The following is a 12,109-nucleotide window of genomic DNA, read 5'->3' as shown; positions in this document are numbered from 1 at the left end:
GCGGACTTTCTGGTTCTTTGGCTAAGGAGTGACCCAGAGGCACTGGCTGGCTTTGGGAAACGGGGGTTGTCACTGAGAGAGGCCTTTTGAGATGTCTGGGCGCTGGAGGTTAGGGCATATCCTACTTTTACGGTACGCTTCAAGTCTCTGGGCGGGATCCCACGCCCATCAGCCCCTCCCCCATCCCCCTAGCCCCGCCCACGCCATCCCACCTGCGCCGGGAATGGGGCGGGATCCGGGCTAGACCTCTTGTCTCTCCTGCCGTCCCCTCCTCCTGTCTCCACCCAAACCACGCCCCACAAGCCTGCCCTCTGGTTGGGGAGCCTCTCTTCCCACTCCTCCAGCCCCAACTCTCCCACCCAATGGCTTTTTATTTCACTTGGCTTCAGCGCAAATGGTCTGGGGTTGGAGTTGGAAGCAACCCCGGCCTAAAGCTTTGTTTAAATTCCTGAGAACTGGAAGAGTTATAGCCGCCCTGGCCAGGCGCCTCGGCCCTGTCACTGGCGCTGATGAGGAGCAGATGAACGTTTAAGGATTGGGGAAAGGGAAGGAGAGGCGGGAAAGGGGAAATCTAAACGTGCCTCTAAGACCGAGGGGAAGGGGCGGTGGGGTTGGGGTACCTGGAGCCCCGAGGTGGGGGACTCGCGCGCCGCTGACAGCCCCCATCTCCCCCTCTTGCCCCAGTCCCACCAGTCACCTGCGTACAGAACGGCCTCAGGTACCATGACCGAGACGTGTGGAAGCCCGTGCCCTGCCAGATCTGTGTCTGCGACAATGGCAACGTGTTGTGCGATGACGTGATCTGCGACGAAATCAAGAACTGTCCCAACGCCAAAGTCCCTGCGGGCGAGTGCTGCCCCGTCTGCCCGGAAGGCGAGGGTATAGCTCGGGGCCTGGGCCGGGGCGGGGGCGGGGGCTCTCCCTTGCCCCGCGCAGGGGAGGCGTCTGTTGCCGGAAGCACCTAGAGCAAACCTTGCCTCTAAGCCGCGTCTCTTCCCCCCCTAGCGTCACCCACGGACCAAGAAACCACTGGAGTCGAGGTAATCCTCTGCCCTCGACTTTCGCCACCCCGCCCAGGACTCTGCACGGTTCTCCCTCTCTAACCCGCTTCTCTTGTTTCTTCTGCCCCAACCCCATAGGGACCCAAAGGAGACACTGGCCCCCGAGGCCCAAGGGTAAGCGGTGCCCTCTCCCGGCACTGTTGGGGCTGGAGGTGGGCGTGGCTCCTGGCCTGCGCTCACCCGGCCCGCCCTCTCCCGCTGCAGGGACCCTCTGGCCCCCCTGGCCGAGATGGCATTCCTGGACAACCTGGACTTCCCGGACCCCCCGGACCCCCAGGGCCTCCCGGACCCCCTGGCCTCGGAGGAGTAAGTGGAGAGTCGAGGCGTTCGTGGAAGGCCTTATGTCACCTCACCCCCACCCCCACCCCCCGCCACCGTGGGGTTTTTGGTTTGTTTGTTTGTTTGTTTGTTTTGGCAGATGGCATACTTCATAGTATGAAATAACTTCAAACTCACAGGGAAAAAAAGAGAGAAAAGTTGCAAAAATAATGCAAAGAACTTTCACATATCCTTCACGATTTGTCACATTTGCTTTATCAGTTTCTATGTATAAATATAATTATCTGGGTTTTTTTTTTTTTCCTAAACCATTTGAGAGTAAGTTGCTGGCATTATGTCCCTTTGCTCCTAAATACTTTAGCATGTATTTTCTGAGAGCAAGAACATTCTCTTAACATGAGCATTGCGCAATGACTACATTTTGGAAATTTAACATTGATACAGTACTGTTGATTATCTAACATGCAGTCCATATTCAGACTTCACCCATATTCCCAATAATGTCCTTTATAGCTTTTTTTTTTTTTCCTGTTCCAGGATCCAAGCCAGGATCATGAATTGCATGTAACTGTCATGTCTCTTTAGTTCCCTTTCACTTGGGACATTCCTCAGACTTTCCTTGTCTTTTATGACACTGACATTGTTTGAAGAGGCCTGTTGGTCTGTAGACTATCCCGTAAATTGGGTTTGTTGGATGTGTCTTCATGATTACATTCCCGTGATATGTCTTGGGCAGGGCTATGCCACAGGTCGTGTTGTATGTCACGCATCACATCAGGAGGCACATGATACCAGTTTGTCCCATTACTGGTGATATCTTCTGCCTTTCAACTCACTGCCCTGACCCTGCTTTCTCATGCACTCTCTCTTCTAGAACTTTGCTCCCCAGATGTCTTACGGCTATGATGAGAAATCAACAGGAATTTCTGTGCCTGGCCCCATGGTGAGTCACCAGCGAGGGATGTAGAGGACAGGAGAAGAGCAGATGAGGATCCAGACAAGATAGGCCAGGGAAGGGCTGTGGGGTGGCGTAGATAACTTAGGAGCTCAAGAAGACCTTTGGGACCTCAGAATCCAGAGAGGACACAGAGGCTTCATGATGGCCTCCCTTTCTTTTTCTTCTGTAGGGTCCTTCTGGTCCTCGTGGTCTCCCTGGCCCCCCTGGCGCACCTGTGAGTATCCAGGATGTCTACACCGCTTTGGGCTCTGGGCTTTTGGAAAGAGGATTGGCATGAGGGCAGGGAAGGTGCTCAGAGATCTCTTGGTGAGATGGGGGACAGGTTGGCAGGTACCTACTCTTCTAACCCTACTCCTCTCTCCCTGTCTGCCAGGGTCCCCAAGGTTTCCAAGGTCCCCCTGGTGAGCCTGGCGAGCCTGGAGCCTCAGTAAGTGATCCCCAACTTGTACTCTCTATGCAAATACACACTCCCTCTACAAATACATGGATTCTCCTATTGAAGGACCACCATCTGGGGTCTTTCTTTCCTCCTTCTTCCAATCCTAGCCTCCCCCTTCTTTTTTCCTTATCCTGGCCATTCTAACATCCTCTCTTCCTGTCTCCTCTAGGGTCCCATGGGTCCCCGTGGTCCCCCTGGCCCCCCTGGCAAGAACGGAGATGATGTAAGTAGCCCTGGTAGAGATACCATCTGACCCCCACCACCTCTCCATGTGTTAGGTCCCTGTAATCTCTACCCCAGTGCCCCCACCACCTTTGGGGGTGATACCCAGAGAAAGGAGGGCATGTTCTCCTTGATGCGTGGGACTGCCCTTGAACAAGGAGCCTCCTGGGATGTTTCCCCATCTTCCTAACAGAGGTGGCTGTCCCTCCCCTCACCCCAGTCACCTTAAAGCAGTCCCCAACCCCATCCCCTGATGTGAATGGCTTCCCTAGGCTTAACCACTCTGGGTACCTCAGATTCTCACTCCACGTGGTGAGATTAAGATGCTGGTGACAGAAATAAACAGAAATTCCTTTGGAGGGAAGCAAAATCCAAGCAAGGGTTGCATGGTAGATTTAAACTGAGATAAGATTCTGGGCCCCTAAGCCTGACCCTCAACAACCCCAGGAAGACCCAGGCCTTCCATACTTTTCCAACTCAGGGGGCACGGGCACAATGGCCTTTTCTCTTTCTCTCAGGGTGAAGCTGGAAAGCCTGGTCGTCCTGGTGAGCGCGGGCCTCCTGGACCTCAGGTGAGCAGGATGGTGTGGCTGCCTCCAGGCTTTGCTGCATTTGGGCTTCATTTGGGAGCTGTGTCCACAGTGGTGTCTTCTAACAGCCCTGCCTTTGTCCTTTTCTTTTCTCTCCAGGGTGCTCGGGGATTGCCCGGAACAGCTGGCCTCCCTGGAATGAAGGGACACAGAGTGAGTCCCCTTTGTGTCATCTAAGTTCCCAAAGTCCCAGCATCGCATTCCAGCCCTTTCCCCAAAGGATCCTGGTGTGCGTCGTGGTGGGTGGCAGCTATATAAGTTCCAAGGGATAGAGAGTAGACATCAAAGAGAACTTCCCTCCACTGGGAAAGAAATCCCAATAAAGGGATGCAGTGAGATCTTGGGCCAGTTGGGGTTTAGTCTAGCTCAGACACAGGGAGATAGCTGTGATGACTTCCTGAGGCTCCTCCTCAGGTCTGGGTGGCTGTCAAGGTTGTCCACAGTCTCCACAAGGTCTCACTTTGGCCCTCTTCCTATCTTAGGGTTTCAGTGGTTTGGATGGTGCCAAGGGAGATGCTGGTCCTGCTGGTCCCAAGGTAAGTGGCTGTGTGACTGTCATGGTCCTCCACCTCCCCTGCAGTCCCACCATGAATGAATTTCTAACTCTATTCTCTGCTCTGTAGGGTGAGCCTGGTAGCCCTGGTGAAAATGGAGCTCCTGGTCAGATGGTGAGTGTGTCCAGGTGTAGAAGGAAGAGAGGGAACAGGACGTAGGGGCAAGATGGGGGCTTGGGGAGAGGGGTGTGTCTCCTGTCTAACTTGGCTTCTCTTGGTTTTGTTGTCAGGGCCCCCGTGGTCTGCCTGGTGAGAGAGGTCGCCCTGGAGCCCCTGGCCCGGCTGTAAGTACTCCTGGCCCCTTGGGGGACTCCAGGTTCTGGAAGGGGTTCCCCAGGAGCTAAAGGGACTGACCAGTGCTCAGTGAATGTAACCGGGGCTTTCCCCTCTCTCCTGCAGGGTGCTCGTGGAAATGATGGTGCTACTGGTGCTGCTGGACCCCCTGTGAGTCCAGCCCTTTAGACCTCAGTGCCTGGGATTGCGGAGGGGTCTCAGTGTCAGCTCTTGGGTCTGATAGCAGGGGCAGGACCGAACCCCAGGGTGTGACTTGCAGCTGCCATCTTCCTTCTCACTAACATCTCCCTTTCATTCACAGGGTTCCACTGGCCCCGCTGGTCCTCCTGGTTTCCCTGGTGCTGTTGGTGCTAAGGTGAGACCCCCACCCTCCAATGAGCAGAGCTCCCGCAGGCCAAGGGGTGGGCATCTCCCTGCTCCCCAAACCAGAGGGACCCAGAATCAAGAGAGAAGCCCAGTCCCCAACACCTTTGTCCTGGGGTCCCCTTCTCTGATCTTGGAGTCCTGACTCTTGGTCTCCTGTCATGGCCCTTCACCCCCTGCCATCCAGACATGAGGTTGGACTCCCAGGGTGGCTCCTGACATGTTCTTTCTTCCAATCCAGGGTGAAGCTGGTCCCCAAGGATCCCGAGGCTCTGAAGGTCCCCAAGGTGTGCGTGGCGAGCCCGGCCCCCCTGGCCCTGCTGGTGCTTCTGGCCCTGCTGTAAGTGTCACCTCCTCAGTACCCCCCGTGCCTCTCCCTAACTCAGAGTCCTTGCCTGTCACTCACCCACCTCTCTCTGTGTCACAGGGAAACCCTGGTACTGATGGACAGCCTGGTGCTAAAGGTGCCAATGTAAGTATCCTGCAGGTTTCAGAGCCGCCCCTGGTTCGCACCTTCCACCCACCCTGTGCCCTCCACTCCTGGACTCAACTTGTTCTGCCTCCCACAGGGCTCTCCTGGTATTGCTGGTGCTCCTGGCTTCCCGGGTGCCCGAGGCCCCTCTGGACCCCAGGGTCCCAGTGGCGCCCCTGGTCCCAAGGGTAACAGTGTAAGTACTGCTCTCTCTCTCTCCTGCCCCACCCCATGAGCTGGCTCACGTGGCCCTTGTCTGGGAAGTAAGAAGATCCAGGCCAACCGAGCATCCCCACTCTCCACTCATCTTCCTCTCCTCCCACTCAGGGTGAACCTGGTGCCCCTGGCAACAAAGGAGACACTGGCGCCAAGGGAGAGCCCGTAAGTCCCCCAGCAGCCCCTTGGGGGAGGTCCAAGGAGCAATGGGAGCCCCTGGTGCTGGACACCCAGCCTCAAGCCCGCTCTGGAGCTGGTACCAGGACAGCCCCTCACCACAGGCCACCCCCTCCTCTCTGCCCTCTCCAGGGCCCCACTGGTATTCAAGGTCCCCCTGGCCCTGCTGGGGAAGAAGGAAAGCGAGGAGCCCGAGGTGAACCCGGACCTGCTGGCCTGCCTGGACCCCCTGGCGAGCGTGTAAGTGCCCCCTTCTCAGCCCCAGTGCCGGCCTGGTGCCCACGTGTCTGAGCTCACTGACCTCCTCTCTGCCCACAGGGTGGACCTGGTAGCCGCGGTTTCCCTGGCGCAGATGGTGTTTCTGGTCCCAAGGTAATCTCTCTTCATGGGTGGGAGGCTCGCCCTGCTGCTCCCTGGACGTGACCTTCCTCTCCCAGATGTGGTCAACCGCCTCCCACTCCCACCGCCCAGTCGTTAGTGCCCATACTGGGGCTGCAGACCTCTCTCTTCACACTTAGCCTCACCTTGACCTTCCTACCACCACCAATGCCTCTCAAAGCACCCCCCACAGCCCAGGAGGAAGCAGAGGGCAGCCCGTGATAAAGAGACCCTAATTGTCGCTGTGACTCCCCCAACCAGGGTCCTGCTGGCGAACGCGGTGCTCCTGGCCCCGCTGGCCCCAAAGGTTCTCCTGGTGAAGCCGGTCGACCTGGTGAAGCTGGTCTGCCTGGTGCCAAGGTGAGACCCCGGCCCTCTGCCCAGCTTGGCCCATGACCCTGCCCATCCTATGAGGGTTCTGGAGCAGGACCACAGATCCACCTTCTAGAATGTCCTCCACCCCAGCCTCCACTCTCCTTCTCCCCCTCCCCACTCACACCTCTCTGCCTCCCCCTAGGGTCTGACTGGAAGCCCTGGCAGCCCTGGTCCTGATGGCAAAACCGGCCCCCCTGTAAGTATCACTCCCCCAGGCCCGCATCGGTCTCCTGACCTCTCACCCGCTGTCCTCACCTCCGCTTTTGTACCTTCCATCCTCAGGGTCCTGCTGGTCAAGATGGCCGCCCCGGACCCCCAGGCCCTCCTGGTAGCCGTGGTCAGGCCGGTGTGATGGGTTTCCCTGGGCCTAAAGGTGCTGCTGTGAGTATTCAGTGAGGCGTATCACAGGGACAGACACACTTGGGGCGAGGGTGGGGGTGGGGGGAAGAGTCCTCGCTGTGGGGACAGCTCTGCCACTGACTTGCTGTGTGGCCTCAAGCCACTCATTGCCCCTCTCTGGGCCTCAGTCTCCCCATTCCATAAAATGAGAGACCTCTCCTGGCTTTACTACCATTGCTCTATCCCTGGAAATAAGTATCGTTGGCCCCCAAACACACACACATACACACACACACACACACACACACGGGGGGGGATAGGATGGGCCTTTTGCATGATAGTCAGCCCCAAATCTTGGTGGGTTCTTTGAGGTTCAAAAGGAGATATCAGAAGAGATGAAAGCCCTTTGCAGCTCAGGTCACCAAAGGCATACAGTGGAGAGAGGGGCCTAAGGGGCAGGTCGTCTGGGAGGAGAGGGCTCAGGGAGAGGCCAAGAGATGGAGCAGTCGAAGCCAGCAAAGGCCTTCCTCAGGGGCCAGAGCTGATTGATAGATTAAAAAGCTCCTTAAAAATTCCACCAAAGTAAACGGGAGGGACCCAGGAGGCCCCGGTTTTCCTCTTCAGCTTCCTCAACCCTAACTCTCTCTCCCCACAGGGAGAGCCCGGCAAGGCTGGAGAACGAGGCGTTCCTGGACCCCCCGGCGCTGCTGTAAGTATCTCCTCTTGGTCCCTGTCCCCTCCCTGCCTCCGCCTGTGTCTTGTCCCTACATCCTGCAGGAGGGATGCAGGAGGCTCCAGCCCACCCCCAGGGCGTCAGGACCCCCAGCCCTCAGGCCCCCCACCTGTGCTCTCTTCCTCAGCTGTCCGCCCACCTCACACCCTGGCCTCCTTTCATTCTCTCCCCATAGGGTCCTGCTGGCAAAGACGGAGAAGCTGGGGCTCAGGGACCTCCCGGACCTGCTGTGAGTGTCCCTGACGGGGAGGCCTGGGGAGGGGGTGCTGTGGGGCAGGAAAGGGGAGAGAGCCCCCGTCCCTCTTCTCCTGAGCCTTCCCGTGACCACAGCATTGCCTCCGTGCAGGGCCCTGCCGGTGAGAGAGGTGAACAAGGCCCTGCTGGTTCCCCCGGATTCCAGGTGAGGCCTCACGGCTGTCAGGTGTTGGGAGAGGGGCAGGAGGAACACCTCTTCCAGATTCTAATCCCTCGCTTCCCGCCCCCCATTTCCCACCTACAGGGTCTCCCTGGCCCTTCTGGTCCTCCTGGTGAAGCAGGCAAACCCGGTGAACAGGTAAGAGGTAGCAGCCAGCTGAAGAGAGGGGGCGGTGCAGGGAACACAGAGGGAGAGTCCAGCCCCCCCAGCGAATCAGACAACCTGCAACTAGAGGGATCAAGGTTAGACTCGAGGAAGGACTTCCCATCATGAAGGGTGCTACACAGAGGGGAGCAAAGAGCTGCACCTCTGCATGAGAGGATCTGGAAGGAGCTGCGGGGCTGCTGGTCTGGATGACTTCTTTTTAGAGCTGCTGGACTACTCTGGCTTTCCCTCAACCCCAAGTTTGGAGAGGGTGACGCATTCACGCAGAGCAGTAGAGGGATAATCCCGGCTCAGTGCCGAGGAGGGCTTGGTCTCCAATCACAGACCCCAAGGGCTAGCCCCCAGGTGGACACGTATTCTTTCTAGTTGGGAGGACCGAGGTGGGTTCTGCTCACTGGTGTCCCTCCCTCCCGCTCAGGGTGCTCCTGGAGACGTTGGTGCCCCCGGCCCCTCTGGAGCAAGAGTAAGTAGAGCCTCTTGCTGCTTCCACCAACGTGCCCCGTGCTTGGCCCCGTCTCTGCAGCCACCTCATGGGCCCTGTCCTTCCCTTCCAGGGCGAGAGAGGTTTCCCTGGTGAGCGTGGTGTGCAAGGGCCCGCCGGTCCTGCAGGTCCCCGTGGGTCCAACGGTGCCCCTGGCAATGATGGTGCTAAGGTAAGGGCAGCACAGGGACCAGGTCGCACCCTTCCTGTGATGGGGGATGCCTGGCTGTGACCAAAGCCAGCTGGATGTTGGGGAGGGATGGGGGGGACAAGACTGGGGTGGGGTCCATGTGCAGCCTGCATTTCTGGGCTGTGAGCCTTTCCTCTTAGCTAGTACCTGTCTTTGGCCTCGGAACCAAGCCTGGGAGAAATTAAGAGGGGGCTCAAAGCTGTGACCCACTTCTGAGACCCCAAGCCTCACTCGAGTCTTCTTGGTTGTCATACAGGGCGATGCTGGTGCCCCTGGAGCCCCTGGTAACCAGGGCGCCCCTGGCCTTCAAGGGATGCCTGGTGAACGAGGTGCAGCAGGTCTCCCAGGCCCTAAGGGTGACAGAGTAAGTTGAACTCCCCCTCCCTCGAACCCTGTGTGGTTCCCATCTCTCGCTGCTTCAGATCCATCAGCATCTCTTTCTACTCCCTTGGGTCTTTCCCTCTTCTCCTTAATCCTCCCTTCCTCTTCTCTGGCCTCTTGGCTGATGAATCCTTACCTGTAGTCCAGGCCCTACCCTTCCCATGTGTTACCATGGCAACGAGAGGTGGTGGTGGGGTGCCTCCTGGACGAGGAATCCCTCTACGCAAAGCAGGAGCTTCTTAATCTAAGTTCCCCGGAATCCCCACACAGACACCTTTCCCCTGAAAGATCTTGAGTCCTTGGCACACATGGGGGCAGGGCAGACACAAACTGGGGAGGGGTCCCAGACACAAGCGGGATGCTATAGGTCACCTCCTTGCCCCACACTGGAAGTCTCAGGCTTTCCTATGTCTTTAGGGCGATGCTGGTCCCAAAGGTGCTGATGGTGCTCCTGGCAAAGATGGCGTCCGTGGTCTGACTGGTCCCATTGGTCCTCCTGGCCCCGCTGGTGCCCCTGGTGACAAGGTGAGATGGCTGCCTCCCCACCTTCTTCCCTAACACACAGCTTCCCCAGCAAGCCTGGGCACAGCTCTGCAGGGGAGGCAGCTCCTGCCATTCCAAGCTGGTGCTCCAAAGGTGGGGGGCCAGGAGGGAGGAGGACTCTCCTGGGTTATCTGCCAGGAGTATTCAGCATGGGCCCATGACCCTGAGCCTCTTGTCCCTCCCTCTCAGGGTGAAACTGGTCCTAGCGGCCCTGCTGGTCCCACTGGAGCTCGTGGTGCCCCCGTAAGTACAGAAGACCCGGTTAAGGCTCCATACTCCACCCTTCTCTCCCTCCATACTACCCCTGGCCCTCTTTCTGGCCCTCCTCCACCTTGGCTCCCACCTGCTCTGGTCCCTGTGGAGTGCTCCTCAGGCCCTCCTTCCCCACCCTCCAGCCCATCCCACCCCACCTTCCCCCAGATCAGGGCCTCTCTCCATGTGCCTCCTTTTCTTCTAGGGAGACCGTGGTGAGCCTGGTCCCCCCGGCCCTGCTGGCTTCGCTGGCCCCCCTGTGAGTACCAAGATCCCTTTCATCTTCCATCTCCAGCTAGGCCCTGGGGCCTTGAGTGACCGGATGAGGACAGAGGCATTGGCCTGATTCAGAGAAGGAGGGTTGGGGTGGGGGGGTTGTCTCCCATTCAAGCATCTTCCTGCCTGGACTTCCTGTCCTTCCTCAGCTGACTTCCTAGGCTGGCACAGCCCTCTCCTCCACTCACCACACTCCCTCCTCCCCCAGGGTGCTGATGGCCAACCTGGTGCTAAAGGTGAACCTGGTGATGCTGGTGCTAAAGGCGATGCTGGTGCCCCCGGTGCTGCTGGACCCACTGGGCCTCCTGGCCCCATTGTGAGTATCTCGCCGTCTAGGCCCCGAGAGGCCAGCAGGCTGGATCCAGGACTGGCCCAGCCGTGACGCCTCTGTGCTCTCCTACAGGGTAACGTTGGTGCTCCCGGACCCAAAGGTGCTCGTGGCAGCGCTGGTCCCCCTGTGAGTACCTCACTCTGATTCTCTGCTGAGGCTCTCCCCAGCCTGTGCTTGGAGGGGGGGCAGCTGGCCAGGTGAGGGGCTCTTCTCCCTCTGATTGCTTCTTCGTCCTCTTCTCCAGGGTGCTACTGGTTTCCCTGGTGCTGCTGGCCGAGTCGGTCCCCCTGGGCCCTCTGTAAGTGTCTGTGGTGGAGACTCCACCGGTCTGGGAGGGTATGGGGCACAGGCCGTCAGGAGCGCGGTGGGCCCGACTACGGCTCCCGTAATGCTCCAGAATCCGATGGATTCTGACAGCCCCAATTCTCCCCAACCAGGGAAATACTGGACCCCCTGGACCTTCTGGCCCTGCTGGCAAAGAAGGCAGCAAAGGGCCCCGTGGTGAGACTGGCCCTGCTGGGCGTGCTGGTGAAGTCGGTCCTCCCGGTCCCCCTGGCCCCGCTGGTGAGAAAGGATCCCCTGGTGCTGATGGACCTGCTGTAAGTGCACTACGCTCCAGAGGGGTCCAGAGTGCGGGCAGCATCCCTGGCCACTGGAAGTCACCTCACCCCCACCTGTACCCCACAGGGCGCTCCCGGCACTCCCGGACCTCAGGGTATTGCTGGACAGCGTGGCGTGGTCGGCCTGCCCGGTCAGCGAGGAGAAAGAGGCTTCCCTGGTCTTCCTGGCCCCTCTGTGAGTGCCCCCTCACCTTGAGGATCCCGAGAAGAACGGTCGCAGGACTTGGAGGGCGCAGGATAGGGGTGGCGGGTCCTAAGGCCCTCGCCCACCCCATCCCTGGCCTGACTCTTTCTTCTCCCTCAGGGTGAACCCGGCAAACAAGGTCCTTCTGGAGCAAGTGGTGAGCGTGGCCCCCCTGGCCCCATGGGCCCCCCCGGATTGGCTGGACCCCCTGGCGAGTCTGGACGTGAGGTAAGCGGTTGCCGGCCCCATGCCAGTGCCCTCAGTGTGGTCATCTTGGCCTTGGCCTGAGCCTCCCTCCCCTTGGCTGGCGCTCACCTTCCCCCGCTCTCTGCAGGGAGCCCCTGGTGCTGAAGGATCCCCTGGACGAGATGGTTCTCCGGGCCCCAAGGTAAGACGGCTGCACCCTGGGGCCACAGCCCCACCTGCCGCTCCACCTGGCCCTCTCAGCTAGGGCTGACCCGGATTCCCCTCCTCCCCTCCTCTTCCCCTCTCAGGGTGACCGTGGTGAGACCGGCCCTGCTGGACCCCCTGGTGCTCCTGGTGCCCCTGGTGCCCCCGGCCCCGTCGGCCCTGCCGGCAAGAGCGGCGATCGTGGCGAGACTGTAAGTAGCTGGACTCTGGCTTCACCGTTTCTGCTCAGGCCAGGGGCTCTCCAGGCGGGCCGAGGGGTCTGCAGATGGACACCTGACTTCACCTAAGCAGGGGGGAAGAGGAGGCCTTGCAAGATGTCTGGGCCCTTGGCCTCCCTGAAAACACTGAGCCACAGCTCAGCCTCGAGACCCCTCCTCCAGACAGTCCCGTTTCCCCCGAGGAATGGGGTT

General features: G+C 59.2%; 1 protein-coding gene across 2 annotated transcripts in view; it reads left to right on the top strand.

Moving 5' to 3' along the window:
• COL1A1 (collagen type I alpha 1 chain) overlaps nucleotides 1–12,109 on the top strand; it is a 142,282-nt gene that overhangs the window by 126,006 nt on the left and 4,167 nt on the right. Inside the window, exons 2-43 of one of the 2 annotated variants that reach the window (XM_081218595.1) lie at nucleotides 685–879; nucleotides 1,006–1,040; nucleotides 1,140–1,175; nucleotides 1,266–1,367; nucleotides 2,215–2,283; nucleotides 2,468–2,512; nucleotides 2,672–2,725; nucleotides 2,907–2,960; nucleotides 3,478–3,531; nucleotides 3,649–3,702; nucleotides 4,032–4,085; nucleotides 4,173–4,217; nucleotides 4,334–4,387; nucleotides 4,503–4,547; nucleotides 4,699–4,752; nucleotides 5,002–5,100; nucleotides 5,188–5,232; nucleotides 5,330–5,428; nucleotides 5,560–5,613; nucleotides 5,758–5,865; nucleotides 5,944–5,997; nucleotides 6,265–6,363; nucleotides 6,521–6,574; nucleotides 6,661–6,759; nucleotides 7,373–7,426; nucleotides 7,626–7,679; nucleotides 7,797–7,850; nucleotides 7,950–8,003; nucleotides 8,449–8,493; nucleotides 8,585–8,683; nucleotides 8,958–9,065; nucleotides 9,500–9,607; nucleotides 9,815–9,868; nucleotides 10,083–10,136; nucleotides 10,362–10,469; nucleotides 10,557–10,610; nucleotides 10,729–10,782; nucleotides 10,922–11,083; nucleotides 11,172–11,279; nucleotides 11,409–11,516; nucleotides 11,623–11,676; nucleotides 11,783–11,890. In XM_081218595.1, coding sequence (XP_081074721.1) covers nucleotides 685–879; nucleotides 1,006–1,040; nucleotides 1,140–1,175; nucleotides 1,266–1,367; nucleotides 2,215–2,283; nucleotides 2,468–2,512; nucleotides 2,672–2,725; nucleotides 2,907–2,960; nucleotides 3,478–3,531; nucleotides 3,649–3,702; nucleotides 4,032–4,085; nucleotides 4,173–4,217; nucleotides 4,334–4,387; nucleotides 4,503–4,547; nucleotides 4,699–4,752; nucleotides 5,002–5,100; nucleotides 5,188–5,232; nucleotides 5,330–5,428; nucleotides 5,560–5,613; nucleotides 5,758–5,865; nucleotides 5,944–5,997; nucleotides 6,265–6,363; nucleotides 6,521–6,574; nucleotides 6,661–6,759; nucleotides 7,373–7,426; nucleotides 7,626–7,679; nucleotides 7,797–7,850; nucleotides 7,950–8,003; nucleotides 8,449–8,493; nucleotides 8,585–8,683; nucleotides 8,958–9,065; nucleotides 9,500–9,607; nucleotides 9,815–9,868; nucleotides 10,083–10,136; nucleotides 10,362–10,469; nucleotides 10,557–10,610; nucleotides 10,729–10,782; nucleotides 10,922–11,083; nucleotides 11,172–11,279; nucleotides 11,409–11,516; nucleotides 11,623–11,676; nucleotides 11,783–11,890 — 3,101 coding nt within the window. The remainder of the gene's footprint in view (nucleotides 1–684; nucleotides 880–1,005; nucleotides 1,041–1,139; nucleotides 1,176–1,265; nucleotides 1,368–2,214; nucleotides 2,284–2,467; nucleotides 2,513–2,671; nucleotides 2,726–2,906; nucleotides 2,961–3,477; nucleotides 3,532–3,648; nucleotides 3,703–4,031; nucleotides 4,086–4,172; nucleotides 4,218–4,333; nucleotides 4,388–4,502; nucleotides 4,548–4,698; nucleotides 4,753–5,001; nucleotides 5,101–5,187; nucleotides 5,233–5,329; nucleotides 5,429–5,559; nucleotides 5,614–5,757; nucleotides 5,866–5,943; nucleotides 5,998–6,264; nucleotides 6,364–6,520; nucleotides 6,575–6,660; nucleotides 6,760–7,372; nucleotides 7,427–7,625; nucleotides 7,680–7,796; nucleotides 7,851–7,949; nucleotides 8,004–8,448; nucleotides 8,494–8,584; nucleotides 8,684–8,957; nucleotides 9,066–9,499; nucleotides 9,608–9,814; nucleotides 9,869–10,082; nucleotides 10,137–10,361; nucleotides 10,470–10,556; nucleotides 10,611–10,728; nucleotides 10,783–10,921; nucleotides 11,084–11,171; nucleotides 11,280–11,408; nucleotides 11,517–11,622; nucleotides 11,677–11,782; nucleotides 11,891–12,109) is intronic. The other variant, XM_081218596.1, reaches the window with a different exon arrangement.

This window comes from Mesoplodon bidens (genome assembly GCF_964165515.1).
Source record: "Mesoplodon bidens genome assembly, chromosome: 19".
Classification (NCBI taxonomy): Eukaryota; Metazoa; Chordata; class Mammalia; order Artiodactyla; family Ziphiidae; genus Mesoplodon; species Mesoplodon bidens.
This window is presented reverse-complemented; position numbering and strand designations above follow the sequence as displayed.